The sequence below is a fragment of the Antrostomus carolinensis genome, unplaced genomic scaffold (genome assembly GCF_000700745.2).
Source record: "Antrostomus carolinensis isolate BGI_N321 unplaced genomic scaffold, ASM70074v2 scaffold30108, whole genome shotgun sequence".
Taxonomy (NCBI): Eukaryota; Metazoa; Chordata; class Aves; order Caprimulgiformes; family Caprimulgidae; genus Antrostomus; species Antrostomus carolinensis.
In genome coordinates, this window is record NW_010332810.1 from 1 (window position 1) to 16,968 (window position 16,968).

General features: G+C 37.4%; 1 protein-coding gene across 1 annotated transcript in view; it reads right to left on the bottom strand.

Annotated features, from left to right (window-relative positions):
• Positions 1-1,665: 1,665 nt before the first annotated feature.
• Positions 1,666-16,968, bottom strand: part of LOC104529359 (collagen alpha-1(XXVIII) chain) — a 33,035-nt gene continuing 17,732 nt past the window's right edge. The window contains exons 19-35 of the mRNA XM_029086399.1: positions 16,498-16,569; positions 15,818-15,886; positions 14,486-14,557; positions 13,522-13,590; positions 13,041-13,109; positions 11,786-11,854; positions 10,598-10,666; positions 9,877-9,945; positions 8,753-8,821; positions 7,981-8,049; positions 7,059-7,139; positions 6,482-6,517; positions 5,568-5,604; positions 4,886-5,443; positions 3,956-4,197; positions 3,274-3,364; positions 1,666-1,877 (exon numbers count right to left, since the gene is read on the bottom strand). Of these exons, the coding sequence (XP_028942232.1) occupies positions 1,666-1,877; positions 3,274-3,364; positions 3,956-4,197; positions 4,886-5,443; positions 5,568-5,604; positions 6,482-6,517; positions 7,059-7,139; positions 7,981-8,049; positions 8,753-8,821; positions 9,877-9,945; positions 10,598-10,666; positions 11,786-11,854; positions 13,041-13,109; positions 13,522-13,590; positions 14,486-14,557; positions 15,818-15,886; positions 16,498-16,569 (1,953 nt within the window). The remainder of the gene's footprint in view (positions 1,878-3,273; positions 3,365-3,955; positions 4,198-4,885; positions 5,444-5,567; positions 5,605-6,481; positions 6,518-7,058; positions 7,140-7,980; positions 8,050-8,752; positions 8,822-9,876; positions 9,946-10,597; positions 10,667-11,785; positions 11,855-13,040; positions 13,110-13,521; positions 13,591-14,485; positions 14,558-15,817; positions 15,887-16,497; positions 16,570-16,968) is intronic.

Sequence of the window (16,968 nt, forward strand, 5' to 3'; positions counted from 1 at the left end):
TTTTTTTTTTTTTTTAATAATATTTTTAATTTGGAATCACTTGAAAATTGTATCTGGCTGAATAATTTTAATTGCAGTATCCTACCACTTTCAAATATAAAATTTTACTAAATAAGTATGAATCACGGGAAGAGCCGGTCCCCGAATTGGTGAGGAGCCTGTCGTGACCCACCTGGAAGCTGATACAAACTCGATGAAGTAGAAGACGCCATCAGCTTCGTCTGTCCCTCCTCCTCCTCCTCCTCTCCCGCTGCCCGGGCTGGTGGGCAGAGCGGCGTCCCACGCCACGCGGGCAGGGCTCTGCCGCGGCCCTGCCAGGAGTGCGACCAAGAGCTCTTCCAATAGGAAGGGTAGCGGGTATTTGGCTTAAGGCCAAATTCAGGGGCTTTTGTTGATATGTTTAATTTACTATTTGTTTAGCGAAAAAACCCCACAAACCCAACCAAAAATGATCATCAGGTTTCACATGCAGGATTATGCCTAATCTGAGATGTTCAGTCTTCTTAAGGGCTGTGGCAGAAATCCAGTTCCATCATCAGGAGCACATTACACACCAAGTGTAATTTAGCTGTGAGGTAAGTTTTTGGTCCTGTAAAGGTACCATTATCCATGATCTGTCCCAGCAGTAAACCCAGAAATGTTTTATTAGAAACAAGCTTTTAAGTATATAAGTCAAGTAATAGGAAATACATCATATACAGCAGACATAAATGTAAAAAGCAATATGGCAGTGATGGGCAATAAAGAATAAACTATGCTGCATTTGATGGTTTAAACATAAGTTTTAAAAGTTTTTTAAGAAAGATGAAAATACTAAAATACATTTAACAATTAGACTTGGCTTTCAGAAACGCATGTCAAGGACCACTTTAGACATGAACTAACCTAGTTTAGTGATGCCAGCTATTGGTGTAGTCACTCATATAAATGTGTGGGTGTGTTTTAAATGTATTTGTCATGTATCTTGCTAGCTAATGGAAACTGAGGAAAGTTTACAGGAAAATGGACTAAATGTTACTGTGAAGTGGTTAGGAAAGGTGAGTAGCTGAGCCACCTCCCTGTCTTGTGACCCGGACAGCACAGAGGCCACAAGTTGATGTATTGCTTTATTTATCTGTACTGACTGGTACTCTATATGTAATTTGGAAATTAATATTTTATGCTTGAAATATTAAAATAGGATTTGTGGGAACATTTTTGCTTAAAAAAAGTGAAGTGGTCATTGCAGTATCCATGCCAAATATCAGATTTCTGTAACTGAGAAAAAAGAAATTACATAATTTTAATGACTAAAGATTGCTTTTCAAATCCATTTATATAATTTAAAATGAGGTATAGATAATCATTGTAGAATGGTAGTATTTAAAGATCTAGGTGAAGGAAGGGCAATTACTATGGCAAATGCTATAGTGTTCTTTCTTTATCTTAGTAAAAAGGAAATTTTGTACTCTTGATACTGCTGAAAAATTGTTCTTTTGTTACATAAGGACTACATCATACAAAATATGCAAAAAGAATTAAAGTGAGCTTGCATAGGTAGACCTTTTTTTAAATCAGTGAGCATATGACTTCATAATGTTAACATTCTTCAACCTTTACTTTTACATACCATGCTGGATACTTGATAACAAACCCAAACAATCAATAGTTTCAACTTGCTCATTATTAATGTAGAGATAAATTCCTACCTCCAGAAAAAAGTACACAAGCCTCTCTACATTCCTCTTCACTCTCAAAGCGGTTTGCATTTCCATCGCAGCCACCGTACCAAAACTGAGCACAAGCATCAGCTTGTTTATCATAGTACCATTTTATGATATAAACACGGCACGGCCCTTGATCCAGCCTTAACTTGCACCGGAGGTCCAGGATACTTTCTGAAATAAAGAAAAAGAGAAATAGAAACTATTCAGTTTGTAAAAGTCAATTGTATTGCATAGATTTTACCTTTTAAACTCTGATTTTATTTTATTTTTTCTGCTAATGTTATACAGCAGTTTCAGATTCACTTTTACTTCTAAAGATGTTAGCATTGAAGGCAGGTTAAAAGTGCATCTTAGTAGGTGAAGTAAACTGTTCTTTTACTGGCGCGGTTCTAGTAACTCCAGAAATAATAGTTGTACGGTGCCACGTACAAGAAGACCAAACAATATGAACCTGATAATTTTGAAATCTCATTTTTAAAAATCTAATTATCAGCAACCAGTCTTATGAGCAACACGAAGCTGTAAGCCGAAGAGCTGTAAGCTAGTTGCATCTGCTGTTTTTGAAGCACAAGCACGACCATTACCCTTCTGCAGTACATTGCTTCAGTACATTAGTTCTCTTTGTGGTATGGGGGGGGAAGCATTAGATCAGTGAGAAGAACATAAAACTCAATCTTTCTTTTGTAAGTTAAGTTGTTTGTGCTACTTATCTAGTACAATGGTTGTGTACATACTAGTTAAGTTTGAATGTAAAGCTTGGTCTCATGATTCCTACAGATATGCATTAGAGGACTGTGACATACTAATCTAGTCTCACTCTAATAATACCATGAGGTAGAAAATACTTTTCCTTCAAGTTTAATGTCGTGATATAAATATTCTGTCTTTGGCAAATGGTATCTTCATACTTTAAAACCCCCCAAAAAAACAGTTATTGCCAGAGACAGAAGAGTAGTCATGCCCATGTTCCCAGGAAGTATGGGGACATGTTTCTATTGCTCTCTTCTGTTGCTCCTGTCATAATACACTATTACTGGAACTCAAAAGTGTGAAGCCCCCAGATGATGAACAGAATATATTTGGACATTTCAGATGAAAAGGATCAATCCTTTGAGCAGTCAGCTAATTCTATACTTGCCTTCAAATGACTAAAGACCATTTTTTCCTGTTTCTCCTCTGAAGGAGAAATCATTTGTGAGCTCTGTCTCAGGTTATAGGTGACCTTGCTTCTGCTGTAAGTGAAGCAGTGGGATTTGGAATTTGGTAAGACTTAACAACTGGTGAACAGGCTGGACAAGAACTGTGACTAGATCTGTTTTCTGATTTAAAGCCTTACGAAAAGTAGCATCAGGGTAAGAGGGAACAAAATGAAAAAATAATTATGGTCGATAACCTGGTCTCGGTGTGAGCCCTGCAGCTGAAAGAGATGATGTCATCACTTTATCTGATGATGATGGTTTAGATGGCAATAATGGTACCACAGCTGCAGGTGAAAAGAAACAGAAGAAGACATTGATTTTTGATCAGACAGAAATGAAGATGAAGAAATGAATAATGATAAAAATACCTCTAGTGCCCACTGTTAGTGAGGATGACTGTTCTTCCTCTTCTTGTTCCTCTTCATAGGCTTCATATACTACCACAGGAGGTACTTGGGTCTGAAATAAGCATTTTATTTTCTTTGCTTTTCAGATATAGTAAAGTGTCTCATAACGAACAAGCCTTTCATCACTTAAAGATTTTCTAATGTTTTTCCTTCCCATTTACTCTGACTTCAGTGTTAAGAATCAGGATTTTAACCTCACCTGGTTGGTTTATCAGGAGGGTTGTCAATCCTAAACATGGGATATATATATATATTTTTTTTTATTTGGCCTTTACAGAATTTTAAAAATAAACTTAAAAATATAGACTACGATGTAGTTTAATTACTATTCTTAGACTTAATTATTACGGTGTAATTGAATTTTAATAACATTATGTTTCACACTGTGGCACAAATATTACTGTATTAAATACAGGAATAATAAACCTTGTAACATTATCAGGAATTAATTATAGCTATTAGACTACTGCCTGCATGCAGCATTAGAACTCTTACTTGGAACAACCAGCTCCAAGCTTACCAAGTTAAAGGAGCTGTTACAGCACCTGCCCTGTAGAAAAGTAGGGGAAAAGTTACATATTACGTCAGGCAACAGAGAAGGATATAAAACTGTTGCTCATTAAGGCCTGCTGAATTTTCATACCGGAGCTAATGGTGGAGGAAGGTCGCCAAGACTCAGAGAACTTTCTACTGTAGATACTCCAGGTGTCTGTGCTGAAAGTGACTGTCTGTTAACATTGTTGTTCTGAAGTCTGGAATGTAAAGAACTTGAAGATACTGAATGGAAAGATGGTCCACTTATGCTTGCACCATTTCCATTACGGTTGTATATTAAGGTACCATGTTCATCTTCACAAAATTGGTTGACTAATTTGGACTCCAGAGCTGTTTAAAAAAAAGTAAAAAACTCATCATACTGAGAAATTAAATGTTTTTTGTTTTGTTTTGTTTTTTTAATTTGGATTATTTATATATGTAAATAATACACATGTAATCCAGTACTCCTTTGGATTGTTTAAATGCATCTAAGAAGATTATTCCAGGCTCTCTGGACTATGGCTTTTATTTGTTACAAATCTGCTAGCCTATAAGTTCTCTACATGGTACAAAATACAATGAACTCACCTAAAGGTGTTCACCTGAGCTTAGTAACAACTACTAGTTGATAGTGGGAAAATAACTGCTTACCTCGCTCATGTGAATAACCGAATGAAAATGGGTTTTTCCCAGTGGAAGTGAATAAGTGGAATTTACCCCAGCGGGTTTGATTCTGGTTTCCAGTCCGGCAGATTTACAGAGCATGAGTGCTTCCTCAGCTTAGAAACCTAGTTTAAACAGCTTTTTTCCTACACCATAGGTGACGTCCCCCACTGGCATGATAAATCATTGCCCTAAAAAGTGACTCCTTAACAGAAGGGAGTCTGTATCTCTAGGTTCCTATTACTTTGTACCCTGTACTAATCCTGATCAGCATCAAAACATAACATCCACAAAGAGAAGGCTTCCCCCTGCTACCCCGCCCCGCTCTGAAAAACGTAAAATACAACACAGAATAAAACTGCAATGAACGCACCTGGAAGGGTATTAAAGTCATCTATGAGATACATGTGTTCTCGGTCTGGATCTGAAGCAATCAGATTTAGTTCACGCACAAACTCAACCTGTGTTGGGTCTGAAGTATTTACAATTCCTATTGCATACATTTCGATGTTTGCTGCATGAGCCTCTCGAACAACAATATCTAGTTTTACAGCTTCTCTCTTGTCCGCTTGGCCATCTGTTAGCACAATAGCTACCTTCCGCACTCCTGTGCGAGCACCAAAAAATCCCTCCTGGGTTGCTTTGCGGATGGCGGTTCCTGTGTAAGTGCCTTCTCCCATGTACTGCATTTTTCTAATTGCTTGCTTAACGTCCTGTTGAGTTGTATACTTGTTGAGACCGAATTCGAGCCGAACTTCTAAACTGTATAACACAAGGCCAACTCTGGTAGCATTTCTGCCTACAGTTACTCTGTCTACTAAAGCCGTTACAAAGTCCTTGATAATCTCAAAATTTTCTGGTCCCACACTCTCAGAGCTGTCAATCACAAATACAAGCTCCATAGGAATTTCCTTACATTTAATACCGCAACCTGCAAAGGAAAAATAAAAACCAGATCATGATTAGTTGACTTTGTATCTTCTTGGAAAGGAGAAGAATGTAAATGTAGTGAAGAAAAGATAGGATCTGAAAGTAAAGATTTCCTGAGTACTTACCACATATCTCTTTAATTAATTTAATTATATCTTCTCTCTGGATATGAAAAAATTAAATATAAAAATATTTTACAATTTGTGTCTTTCAAAGGTCGTATAATATTGACACTAACAAAGGTTTTGTTTATAATGAGTATCTGTGTTGTACAGGGACTTACAAAAAATCTTGCTGTTTAACTTTCAAACCTGATCTTGGAATGAGTCCTACATTTTACAATGAAGTATTTTGTATGGCCTATAAGAATTCAACTTGACAACACAGTTACACCTCTATCTAAAACAATTAAATACTGTTATTGTAAAGAATGTTTTGTGATGATTTGGTTCTCATTAAAACTATCAGTCAAAACCCATTCATATTTTAGCACCCGAATAATATGGATATCCCTTTTAAATCTGTTGGGAGTGGAGAAATAGACCCAACTTCAGGAAGCGCGTTGCTGGTAGTGAGCTGGCATGTGACAGAGAGCGCCAACACAGAATGGAGCTGGGATTTGTGAACCTTGGTGTCCCTGGCCCACTGTATTACCCAGCTTTCAGCAGCAAAAAAAAAGCTGCTGCCTTCAGAGCTGTCTGTTCAGAGCAGTGATAGCTTCCATGACATGCAAAGAAAGAGTTTCTCATTACTAGAGCAATAATACTTAAAAAACCCTGGGTCATCAAACACTAACTGTAAAAGAACTTGTAGCAGAAAAATACCTAAAATCACCAGGAACTTTAAATTCCATTTTAGCATAAAGCAGATGAGAAAAAGTCAGAAACCTTTGTGTAGTTCCTTTCTATATTATTACTGAGACCACTTCAAGTTAGAAAGCTCTTTCCAAAATAATTAACATAGGATGCATTTAATTTGATAGTATCTTGTATTGTTTATATCTTGCCGTAATGGGATTTAAATAATTGAATTTGCTTACTGTTAGGCCTTGCTCTCCCTTTGGTCCAATTTTGCCCTGTAACAGTGATTGTTAATTAAGATACTGCAATTAGTTAGTAACATTTTAATTCAGAATATGACTTCATCAATACCATTATTAAAATAATATTTGTCCAATAAGAACTTTGTCTAGAAAAAGTAGTGTTCTTGTGGTATTACCTTATGCATGCAGTATCTACAACCTCCTAAAGTGGTGAGGTTTTTATGGGAATTGGGACCTGCCCATCAGCAGAATTTACCATTTTGCCTCCCTTCATCTGCTCATCAGCTTTTAGGGAAGGTCTGAGCTACAGTTACTTGGTAGCCATAGAACAGAATTGCATAGTTTTGTCTTAAAACATGGCAATTGTCTTTCACTGCCTTAAGAAAGAAACCACATCTGTGGGAAGTGGGGCATTCAGCATAGAAATGTCTTCTTTATGCTTTTAAAGGTTTTCATAGTTTCAGTTTCTTAAGTATTTCAGATTATATGTAGTTATATGGCAAGAAGCACACACAACCCTACTTTATTTTTAAGCAGTTTAAGAAAACAGACATGATAAACCTGAGTTACTCACAGGTTCTCCAGATAAACCAGGGTCACCTAAATCACCTTTTTCTCCTTTTTTCCCCTTTTCACCTGGAGCTCCTCGATCTCCCTTTAAAACCACATTGGTAAGCAGACAGAAAGTGTAAGTCAGCTTTTATTACGCTTCTCACATTTCTAACTGCCTTTGTTGAACTCACCTTCAGCTTCTGACATGAATTAGAAATCTTTGTTAGAGATCATTTAAATCAACCGGTGTTTGTGAATTTCATGAATAACTTGTAGTATTGGCTAAGAATTTTTATGGGAAAAAAATAACTGAAGCAGTTTGAACAATGAACTATCTCAAACAAGTATATGCAGACAGAAGAGTTTCATGGGATATTGCATGACGGAAATTATCTGTATCTGAGAAAAATAAGATAACAGTAGGGAAATTGAGAAGGAAGGCAAGGGTGTAGTTGGAATGAATAACGGGAATACCACTCTGAGAAACCTTTTGGCCCAGAAAATGTGATTGGAATAGCAAACAAATGAATTAGTGTCTCCTAGTTTGATTTTTAGTAGGCTCTGGGACATTGTACAGCATTTCTGAGCTGATGTGATCATGTCCAAAAACTGATTCCAACCCACATTCCTCTTTTTCTTAACATTGATGTAGCCCCCGGATTTTGTGTAGTGGGTAGGTAAAAGAAGGGCAATGCTATTAAATCTAATATCTATATTTCTTCTAATTGCATTAGAAAATAAGCCGCATATGATATTAGAACAAGCAACACTGAAAGAGATGCTGCTATAAGATATTAAAATGATCACGTGAATGACTGGGGTTTTCCCAAATCCCTGTTCCCTTTTCACAGAATTCACATGCCTTCCATGAGAGCTGACTGTAACGAGCATTTTCAGTATGCTGCATGCGGTCTAGGACATTATCTCTGATTTAGATATCATACCTTCTGTCCCAAAAGCCCTTCTCCAGGGGGGCCTCGTGGTCCTGGCATTCCTTGAATTCCTTGTTCCCCCTAATGATAATCCAGGTAGTGATATTAACCCTTTGTAATCATTCATCATACATTAATTTTAAATGTTCAAAAAGAAAGTGTTTTAAACTGCATTTTAACAAGTGTCTTGAGGCACCTGAGACAATGTAGTAGCTACCTTATATTTCTCAAATCCTTCATCAGTATGCCTACTCTGAAGACATAATAATATTGAAAAACCGCATGATCATTATTGGTTCTAATTCTCTTGTTCCCTCTTTCCATCTTCTTTTATTCCTTCTCATTCCCCCTTTCTTATTTCTGTCTTTTAAGTCTGTCTCATCTGATCTATACTTAGGGCAAAAATGCACATTACAGGGAAAAATTAATATTACACATAGATTCAGGATGGAGACTCTTTCTCTACCATAGGTGGTAGTCATATAACTACTTCAGACTGTCTCCATAGGCATGAGAGTTGGGAAAGAAGGAATAGTATTTTTCATTTTGTAAGGCTTTCTTTCACTGTTGAAAGATGCCCCTGCTTCCTCCTCCCTCAATACACACACCCTTGGGCTTGTTTACAGCGGTAGAGACAGAACTTTGTAGGTGCTCCTGTTATCCTTCTCATTTTCTAGTCTGAGGCTCCCCTCATGAAGAAACAATGTGAAATCTCCTTACCACTGTGATGGTCAGATTGGCCACTCAACACAGGTTAAATATTGAAGACACTGAGTCTTTTTACCTTAATTCCTTGAATACCTTCACCAGGAGGTCCCAGAGAGCCAGGTGGCCCTGGTCGTCCTATGGTTCCCTAGAGTGCATATGTTAAATACAATATTCATAATAAAAATACACAATAAATTGTTATATCACCATGTAATTTCTTGTTCATAATTTATAAGCTAGTTTTTAAAAGAACTCTAGAGAAAATGTTTCAGTTCCATATGTTATTCATAGGAAGCAATCAAAATCCACATAGTACAATCTTAATTTTATACCTATATTGCTATTCCAGTATCCTCGCATGAAATTCTCAATTTCCTCATTTGTAAGGATCCTGTGCACATGACAGTCCTTGAGCCCAGTACTGGCTGGAGAAGTGCTTCACCACTGCTTAGCTCTGGACCAAGCCTCCATGCCAACATGGACTGATTCTCTGGGACCAAGAAGCCAAATTTTCCAGGTAATACATTATTACGTTGCAAAATCTTTGCATTTGACCTTGTTCAGTTCATTTACACTTACATTCTAAAACAGTTCTTTTGTATGAAGTTTAGCTGTAGGAGCAGGAGAGTTTCCAATTTGGGAAGTTTCATAGTGAAAATTGCTTTTTATAGTTACAATTATTTCCAGGCCTTTGTCATGGTGTATATTATAATTACACAAATAATCTTTTTTGCAGGGATTGGTCATTAGGTGATTATTGATTTACTTTATACAGTAAAAAAGAGGAATTGATTCCAGAAGAAATCAACAGTATGCCCGTAGCTGTAACAGTAGTATAGGCAAGGCGTGATCAGTGCTTGCTAGATCTGAAGAAATTTTTGCTACTCAGTTGTAGCTATGCTCTGCAGGAGCTAAATGTTTTGTCACTGAACTTCACCTCAAGATTATAACTTTATAATTTACCGTATGCAGTAAGAAGGTGGACATGGTTTATAGCTGGTCACCAGAAACATTTGTTATTTTCTACAAAAAAGGCACTGTATTCTTTAGTTATCTTATTTGTCAGATTAGTTGTTTCTAGTGAAATTGAAGACAGAAAACATGTAGATGTGTATGAATGATCACACATTTTTATACTATAATTTTTTTTTCTTTTCTAGCAAATAGACAATGGGAGACATAATTGTTTAAATGGCTTACTTTTGGTCCTGGCAGGCCTTCTCCTGGGGGACCTGGGAGACCAATTGGTCCTCTACTACCGGGATCACCCTGAAAGTCGATACTTTAAAAAATAAGTAGTGAATACCAAAGTTTAATTTATGCCTAGAATTCCCAGCATCTGTTGTGCTCAAATGGGACAAAGAGAGAAGAATTATTGAACAGCACCGTGCAAGTCTAAACAATGCTAACCTATGAATACTGCAGGCAGGACAAGAAAGTTACTGGGGATAAACAGGGGCTAGTGGTTTAAACATATTCAGGACACATACAGTCAATCATGCAATAGTTACACAGGAATTACAATTCCTATATCATAAAATTAACTCCAGGTTCCCCAAACAAAACAAAAAAAAAATGTTTTTGCTTTGCTTTCTGTCGTTTTCTTATCAGTGCCTTCAGACAGCTAGGGGTTTGAGGTGAGTAGAAAAAAGATGTATGTCCTTTTAAGAGACATTAAGCATATTTAAATAGCTGCAGTCAATCCTTCAGCTGCCTGTATAATTCCAGTAATCCTGCACTCAGCATCAGCATGAGTTCTGAAGTGATGCTTGAAGATCTTCTATAGGATCTACCTTTTCTATACTGACAAGTATGTTAAAGCTGGATTAAAAAGGTATTCTGTGACCTATGGGTAGGAATAATATCTGCATGTAGTGGAGTACACACATGCATTTACTTTTCTAGAAGTTAAGGCCTGTACCTTAGGTCCTGGTAGTCCAACTCCATCTGGCCCTTGTTCACCAGGAATCCCAGGAAGGCCTGGCAAGCCCTGAAATTACATGCACAGACAGAATATTCATTTAATTTATGCCTATATTGACTACATGCTTTTGTTAACATAAAATTGGTAGTGTCTTGACTATATTGTCCCTAGTGGGATCACGGTCGTCTCCAATTGGTTAAATTCTACTCTGATAGAGCAGAAGTGGTATCAGTGGCATTTGCATGTATGTTGCGTGTCATGCAGGAGGCTTGCAAATGTTTGACAACAGAGGAGCCAGAGAGGCAGGTGCAGAGGCAGTTCTGCATCAGATTGCACAAAAATATCAGCAAGTAGAATTACAATTTCCATTTTGACATTCATTAATTTTTATTCCTCAATGTGGCAATTGCATGCACTTTTACTGGTGTCTTTAGCACAGATTAAGTGCTAGTATATCACCAAAGTCCCTGCCTCTAGCCAGCAATCTTCCTGTGACTTCCTCGCTGCACCGGCATGTGTGTAACTGCCAGGGCTGGTGGAGCACGCTGCAGCAGACCGGATATGTGAGACCAGTGCTGCATGCACGTGCAAGGAAGGGAGAGGAAGGAGCCTGTCCTCTTTGTATCCTTTTTGCAGGGATTGGTTATATCTACTAGTAATGACCTCTGTAAAGGGCTGTAAAGTAGATCAACCAGTTCTTTGCCACATCTTCAACAACCTGATGAACAGAACTGAGGTTGGTTTGCTCTTCTGGATCTTTGAACTGTAGTTGCTTTTTTAGTGGTTCTGGAACATAGTGTTGCCTTGAGTTCACACAAATGTATACAGACACAGCTGCTTAGCTGGGCTATATTCTCCTGTTTGGGAATAAATTTTGTATGGTTGGGCAGAAGATGGCATCCTACATCAAGATATTGAGGGAACTGATTGACACATCAGTGATACTATTAAAAAAAAAAAAAAAGCCCCACTTGGAATATGTTACATTGTGTAATCAGGAGGAGTGGAGGACATGGACTATTTCAGAGGGAGATTTCTTTTTCCTTCTGTACTGAAAATCATTTCCGCAGTTGAGGAGTCTTTTCAGATCAGAAATCTTTCTTAGCATGTCAGCCTGGAGGCTAATCACTTTGGTGTGGCACCTATTTGTTCCCAATTCACATAAAAAATAGTCTATAAACTTACAGGTGGGCCAGGATAACCATCTCCTTTTGGCCCAAAGGGCCCAGGTAGTCCTGGAAGACCTCGGTCACCCTGATGAAGGCAGGAAAAACAGGTGAGGTGAATGCCAATACAATTGGTAGCAAGAAATTTTCCATGAAAGTGAAACTTCTTTGGCAAATACACTTTGAGTGTTTTTATCTGTCTGTCCATCTGCTCATGTATTTTACTATGTGGGTGATTATTGTAGGTTATTAATCCTGGACTAAAACTGGGATATTTAATAGTGCTGAGGATTTACAGGAACTTTCACTTCTAAGTTAGTAATTTGAATCTTTTTCAAGGGCTCTTGTCTGTTGTCATTTGTGGCCTACCTATAAGAAGGAAGAACTTCTTGTTGGATTCCCAGAAATAGGACAATATGCAATTCTCTGAATTAACTGGACTGTACCAGAAAAGTATGTGATTCCATCATAATCATCTCCTCTTGCTGAAAATAAATTTAGGGATCTTGAAAACCACTAACTGATCAAAAAGGGACAAGATTCTTACGTGTTTCTCATGCTTCTGTTACTGTGTTCAGTTCACTCAAAGAACAAGTGATAAGGGCTGTAATCAAAAGTACTGTCAAATTTTCTAAGTGCAAAAAAAAGGAGGGGAGGGGTGGGATCCAGTTTATTTTGAGAAACATGGATTTATATGTCCCAAGTTTCTTGTGTTCAGACAAAATCAACCCTAGAATGAAGAGCAGCTTACAACACTTGAATCTAGGTAATACTGAGGCAATACTAGAGAAGTGTCAGAGAGAAGTCCTTAGAGATTAGCTACTTGTTCATGTTTTTCTTCCACTGCTTAAGGCATCTTTTCTCACATTGCCAGCTTCGCCTTTGTCCTGAAATCTTTTTGGAGTCTGTTGATTACCCTGTGTCAAAATTAGGAATGAAGCAAAGGAGATTGGCTGAGAAAAACTGCTTGACAGGTAGGCTGTTGTAAGCACAAAAGTCAAGTGTTCTCTGTGTAATCACTCCTCATCAATTAAAAGCAGTAATTTTACTCCTGGTTCTCTGCCATGTGAAAGCTTATGGTTCATGGAGTCTGGAAGATGGACCATCCATGGTTTTCTGGCTCTGAAAATCCTTATAATCCACAAGTGTTGTGAGACATACACATGAAGAGCTATGGAACATTTGATCATCCTAGGTGATTTTCTGTTGCTTCACTGAAATCTTGCCTTATTTTACAGTTCTAACGGAAGTTAGTTTAGTAATTTAGGATCTACCTTTGCCCCAGGAAGCCCAAAACCTGGTTCTCCAATTGGTCCAGCAAGACCAGGTAACCCAATGTCACCCTGCAGTGAAGAAAATATATACTGTAGTTATGTATTTTATTTAACACCAATCATATACTGTGTTTTTGGATTTCTGTTATACAAATTTATATATTTTGAATGTAATAGCTAATTTTATTTATTGCTATTGCAAGCATTAAACACCAAAAGCAGAAGAAAGAAAAGTATTTTGATATCCAGGGTTATCCAAAATGAAGAAATGAACATAGGTAGGCCACGCCTCAAGTTGGCATACAGTTAATACCAGGGCATGGTGGTAACTAGACTGGATACAATCCGTAACTCTGTTCATTGGAAAGAAGTTTTAGTTGCTCTCATAAAGCTGAAATTATTTACATGAATAATAGCATGGCCTACTTCACAGTTTTCACCCAGTGTTTATAAGCGCTAGGAGCTGGAGTGTAGATGATACCTTTGGTCCAGGCACAGCTCTTCCAGGAGGGCCTGGCATTCCAGGACGTCCTGGTGCACCTGGCTCTCCCTGCAGTGAAGGAGGGAGAGGGAAAACAATAGATTTTTCTGGAACTGAGGATGAGTATCTCATAGACAGAACATTTATGCCACAACTTATAATATTCCATTAAAAGCCTATTAGAATTTGAATATTCTATTCTATGTGGAGTAAAATCTAACTATTTGAAAAACTGTAACAAGGATATTTCTGGTTTATCAATGGAAATTAGATTCTTCTCAGTCACTGAACAAATATAAAAACTAAGAAATCCCTTTCTTGGTGTATTTGAGACTTGGTCCAGCACGTCTGGCACCCAAGGCTTCCTGCCCAGCTGTGTAGATACACTGAAAACGTGTATATTTTTCTGTTAGATTATTTTAAATAGTCTTTTCAGTGTATTTTTAAACCCTTTTTATTTTTCCTCTTATGTGGAAATACACACTCTTGTGGGTACAAATAGCAAAAGACTTAATACGAAACTGGAGGAGAAACCTGCAGTAGCCTGTCTCTCACTTTCAGTGAATACTGAGTATTTGAATACAAACTCCAAATTCATAAAAGAATATCAGCCATGAATCAGTGTAAGGGAAAATAAAGTCCTGTCACATATGTATGTGCCATACACCATACTACCTTCCCAAATACTACCTATTTCAGCATAAAAGTACCAGTATTAGTGTCCCTTAACTTTTTCCAAACCAACAGGGAAGCAATATGGTAAATGCAAAGTTTTTTTAAAAATGCTTCTAGATGTTTATAGGGATCATGGTGTGTCTTGCTAAGAGAAGCCTTAGCTGAACTTTTTTTTTTTTAATTTGTTTTTTAAGAGGCAAGTTAATTCTGGGACAGTTGTTTCTAAGATCTAGAAGAAAGCACAGCTTTGGGGGGCTATTTCAGACACATAACATGGTAATAAACCTACTTTAGCTCCAGCAGGTCCAGGCAGTCCAGTTGGTCCTGTTAATCCACGTGTTCCTCTCTGACCTTGATCGCCCTACAAAAATGGAGAAGATATGTCACACTTACCAAATAATATTAAGAATGTGTTAACTGAAATTAATTGTAAATATCAGTAAAAGATAGTGAAGTTCTATCTCATAGCTGGTGCACATGAGCTGTTCCTATTGCCTTCATTGGCAAGTCAGTTAATTCTGCTCAGTTTTGGATTTGTACAGTTAAAACTACGTAGATTTCATCTGAAATTAAGTTAACTGACTTACCAGTGAATACTGTGAAAAAAATAAGAGCCAAAAGGAGTCTTTAAAGATTGCATCCTTGCAGCTGAAAAATCAAGTTAAGTAATTACATGAAAAAGATACTAAGAGAAATAATCAAAACAGGAAAAGCTAATTCACTCAAAGGTACTTTTTTTTAATTCAAAGGCAAATAGGGCAAATTAATTGAGCATGTTGCCTTATCTGATTGATTAGCTTATACTTCTGGACTGAAAATGCTAAGAATAGATGGTGTAAAGTTTGTAAAGGTATAATTGCTATTTAAGGATACTATTAGGCTGTAATAAGTACAACAAAAATGAAACGGCTATGAGTCCAGAATAATTCTGAAAAAGTTACAATATGGTAATTAATTTTATTGCTGCATCATGTCATCTGCATGTATTCCCTAGCAAAGTAATCTGAAAACACGTGTATGCCTTGATTTTCCTTCCTATACTGTTTTTTAGCCCTTCCAGCTTCTTGCAATTGTGATACTTAATATTTTTATTTCTCTTCTGTTGTGACATTTAATCTCTATATGTCTTGGACAATTATTCCAGCAATTTCCAGCTTCTTTATTTCACAGGATACAGATGCTGATGTGAGAAACTGGAATTACTCCTCCATCTGTGAATCAGTACAGAAGACCAGTACAAGAGCTAGAACTGAAAAGATTGACCCAGTTGTTTCTACTAAGAGAAGTAGTATTCCCAGTTAGCTTTGTGAACTTTTTGGAACAGATAGTACTACAGGTACTGGAAACTGTGAGCCACTGAATTGCTGTGCTGTCATTTAAAAAAAAAAAAAAAAAGAAAAAGATGTCCTGGGTGGTCTTTTATTAACTTTGTTATTTAAAAAGTTGTTGTTTTAGGCTGAGTCTGAAATAAACTCTGCAGTTAACCACTTTTAGAAGCACCCATTAACCTATTCCTTGAGGTACATTTTTTCGTTACTTAGACCAAAAAAGAGAAGACTTTGACAAACCTGTTCCTGGAACATTACAATTTTGAATGTCACCTTTAATAAGAAATTCTCACCTTTTCTCCCTGTATTCCAAACCCTGGAGCACCCTCAGGACCTCTGAGACCAGGTAACCCTGGTTCACCCTGGAACAGAAAAATCAAAGCAGCATTTCAGAGCTCTGCATAGATACGGGACAAGATCAACTCTGTATTCACTTGAATAAGCTCATTAAAATCATAGACCTTTTAGAGTCAATGGCAAAACTCCCACTGATGTCAGTAGGCCCAGGATTTTCTTCCCATGTTCAGAAGCAACTGTTGCAAAACTCTGGGTGTAGTGCATGAAGTAGTATGTTTCCTTAGTCATGGCTGAACACTGAGTATATAATCTTTGAATATATGGGGTTCCTGATTCTAGGAAAATACCATGACCGGAAGGCTACAAAAGATTGCCTGTAACCATTTTAGTGGTTTCCCTTCTGAGCTGCAGGGCATTTGGTGGATTTAAAAAAAGCTAATAACTGTAAACAAAAGACAACCCCCCACCAAAAAAAAAAACCAAAAACCAACCACCCAGGAAAAGGAAAGTTTTCCCTTAAAAAGTATGTTTGAAAGAGAATTGTTTTCGCTGAAAAATGTGCTACTTTTCCCCTTGTCCATGAACACTCTCTCTTCTAGGTTTGGGTGTCAGCACAAGGGGAACAGTACGAATGCTTGGAGAGAAGCAGGTAGACTGCAGACAGAGATGAACCAACCTTTTGTCCAGGGGCTCCGTCTTCTCCTGGAAGTCCAGGCAGACCTGCCAGTCCTGAAGGGCCTGGCTCACCCTGACATCAATAAAAAGTAAGTCCTTCTATTAAATGCAGACTTGGTACTACTCTTTCTCTGAATGTAGGAAATCTATTTTTAAAAGTTTACTAAACTGTATATATTTATAGCAAACATTTATGCGTATGAACCCAAATCTTGACAGTTTTTTATAAAGACAACTCTCATGTATCTGAAACTAGCCTATTGTCTGATTGTTTGAACTGTGCATTTTATCTATGTAGTTAATATTATTAGTTATTAATGCTCCAGCTCATTCTTAAAAAATAATGCCATAATTTCATTAAATGGCAGCATTTGAAGTAAATACCAGATAGAGCTGACTGAGACCTGATGATTGGCATCTTGCTGGTGAATATCAGTGCAAATCTATGAATGGCAGTAGAATTGTCATTAGC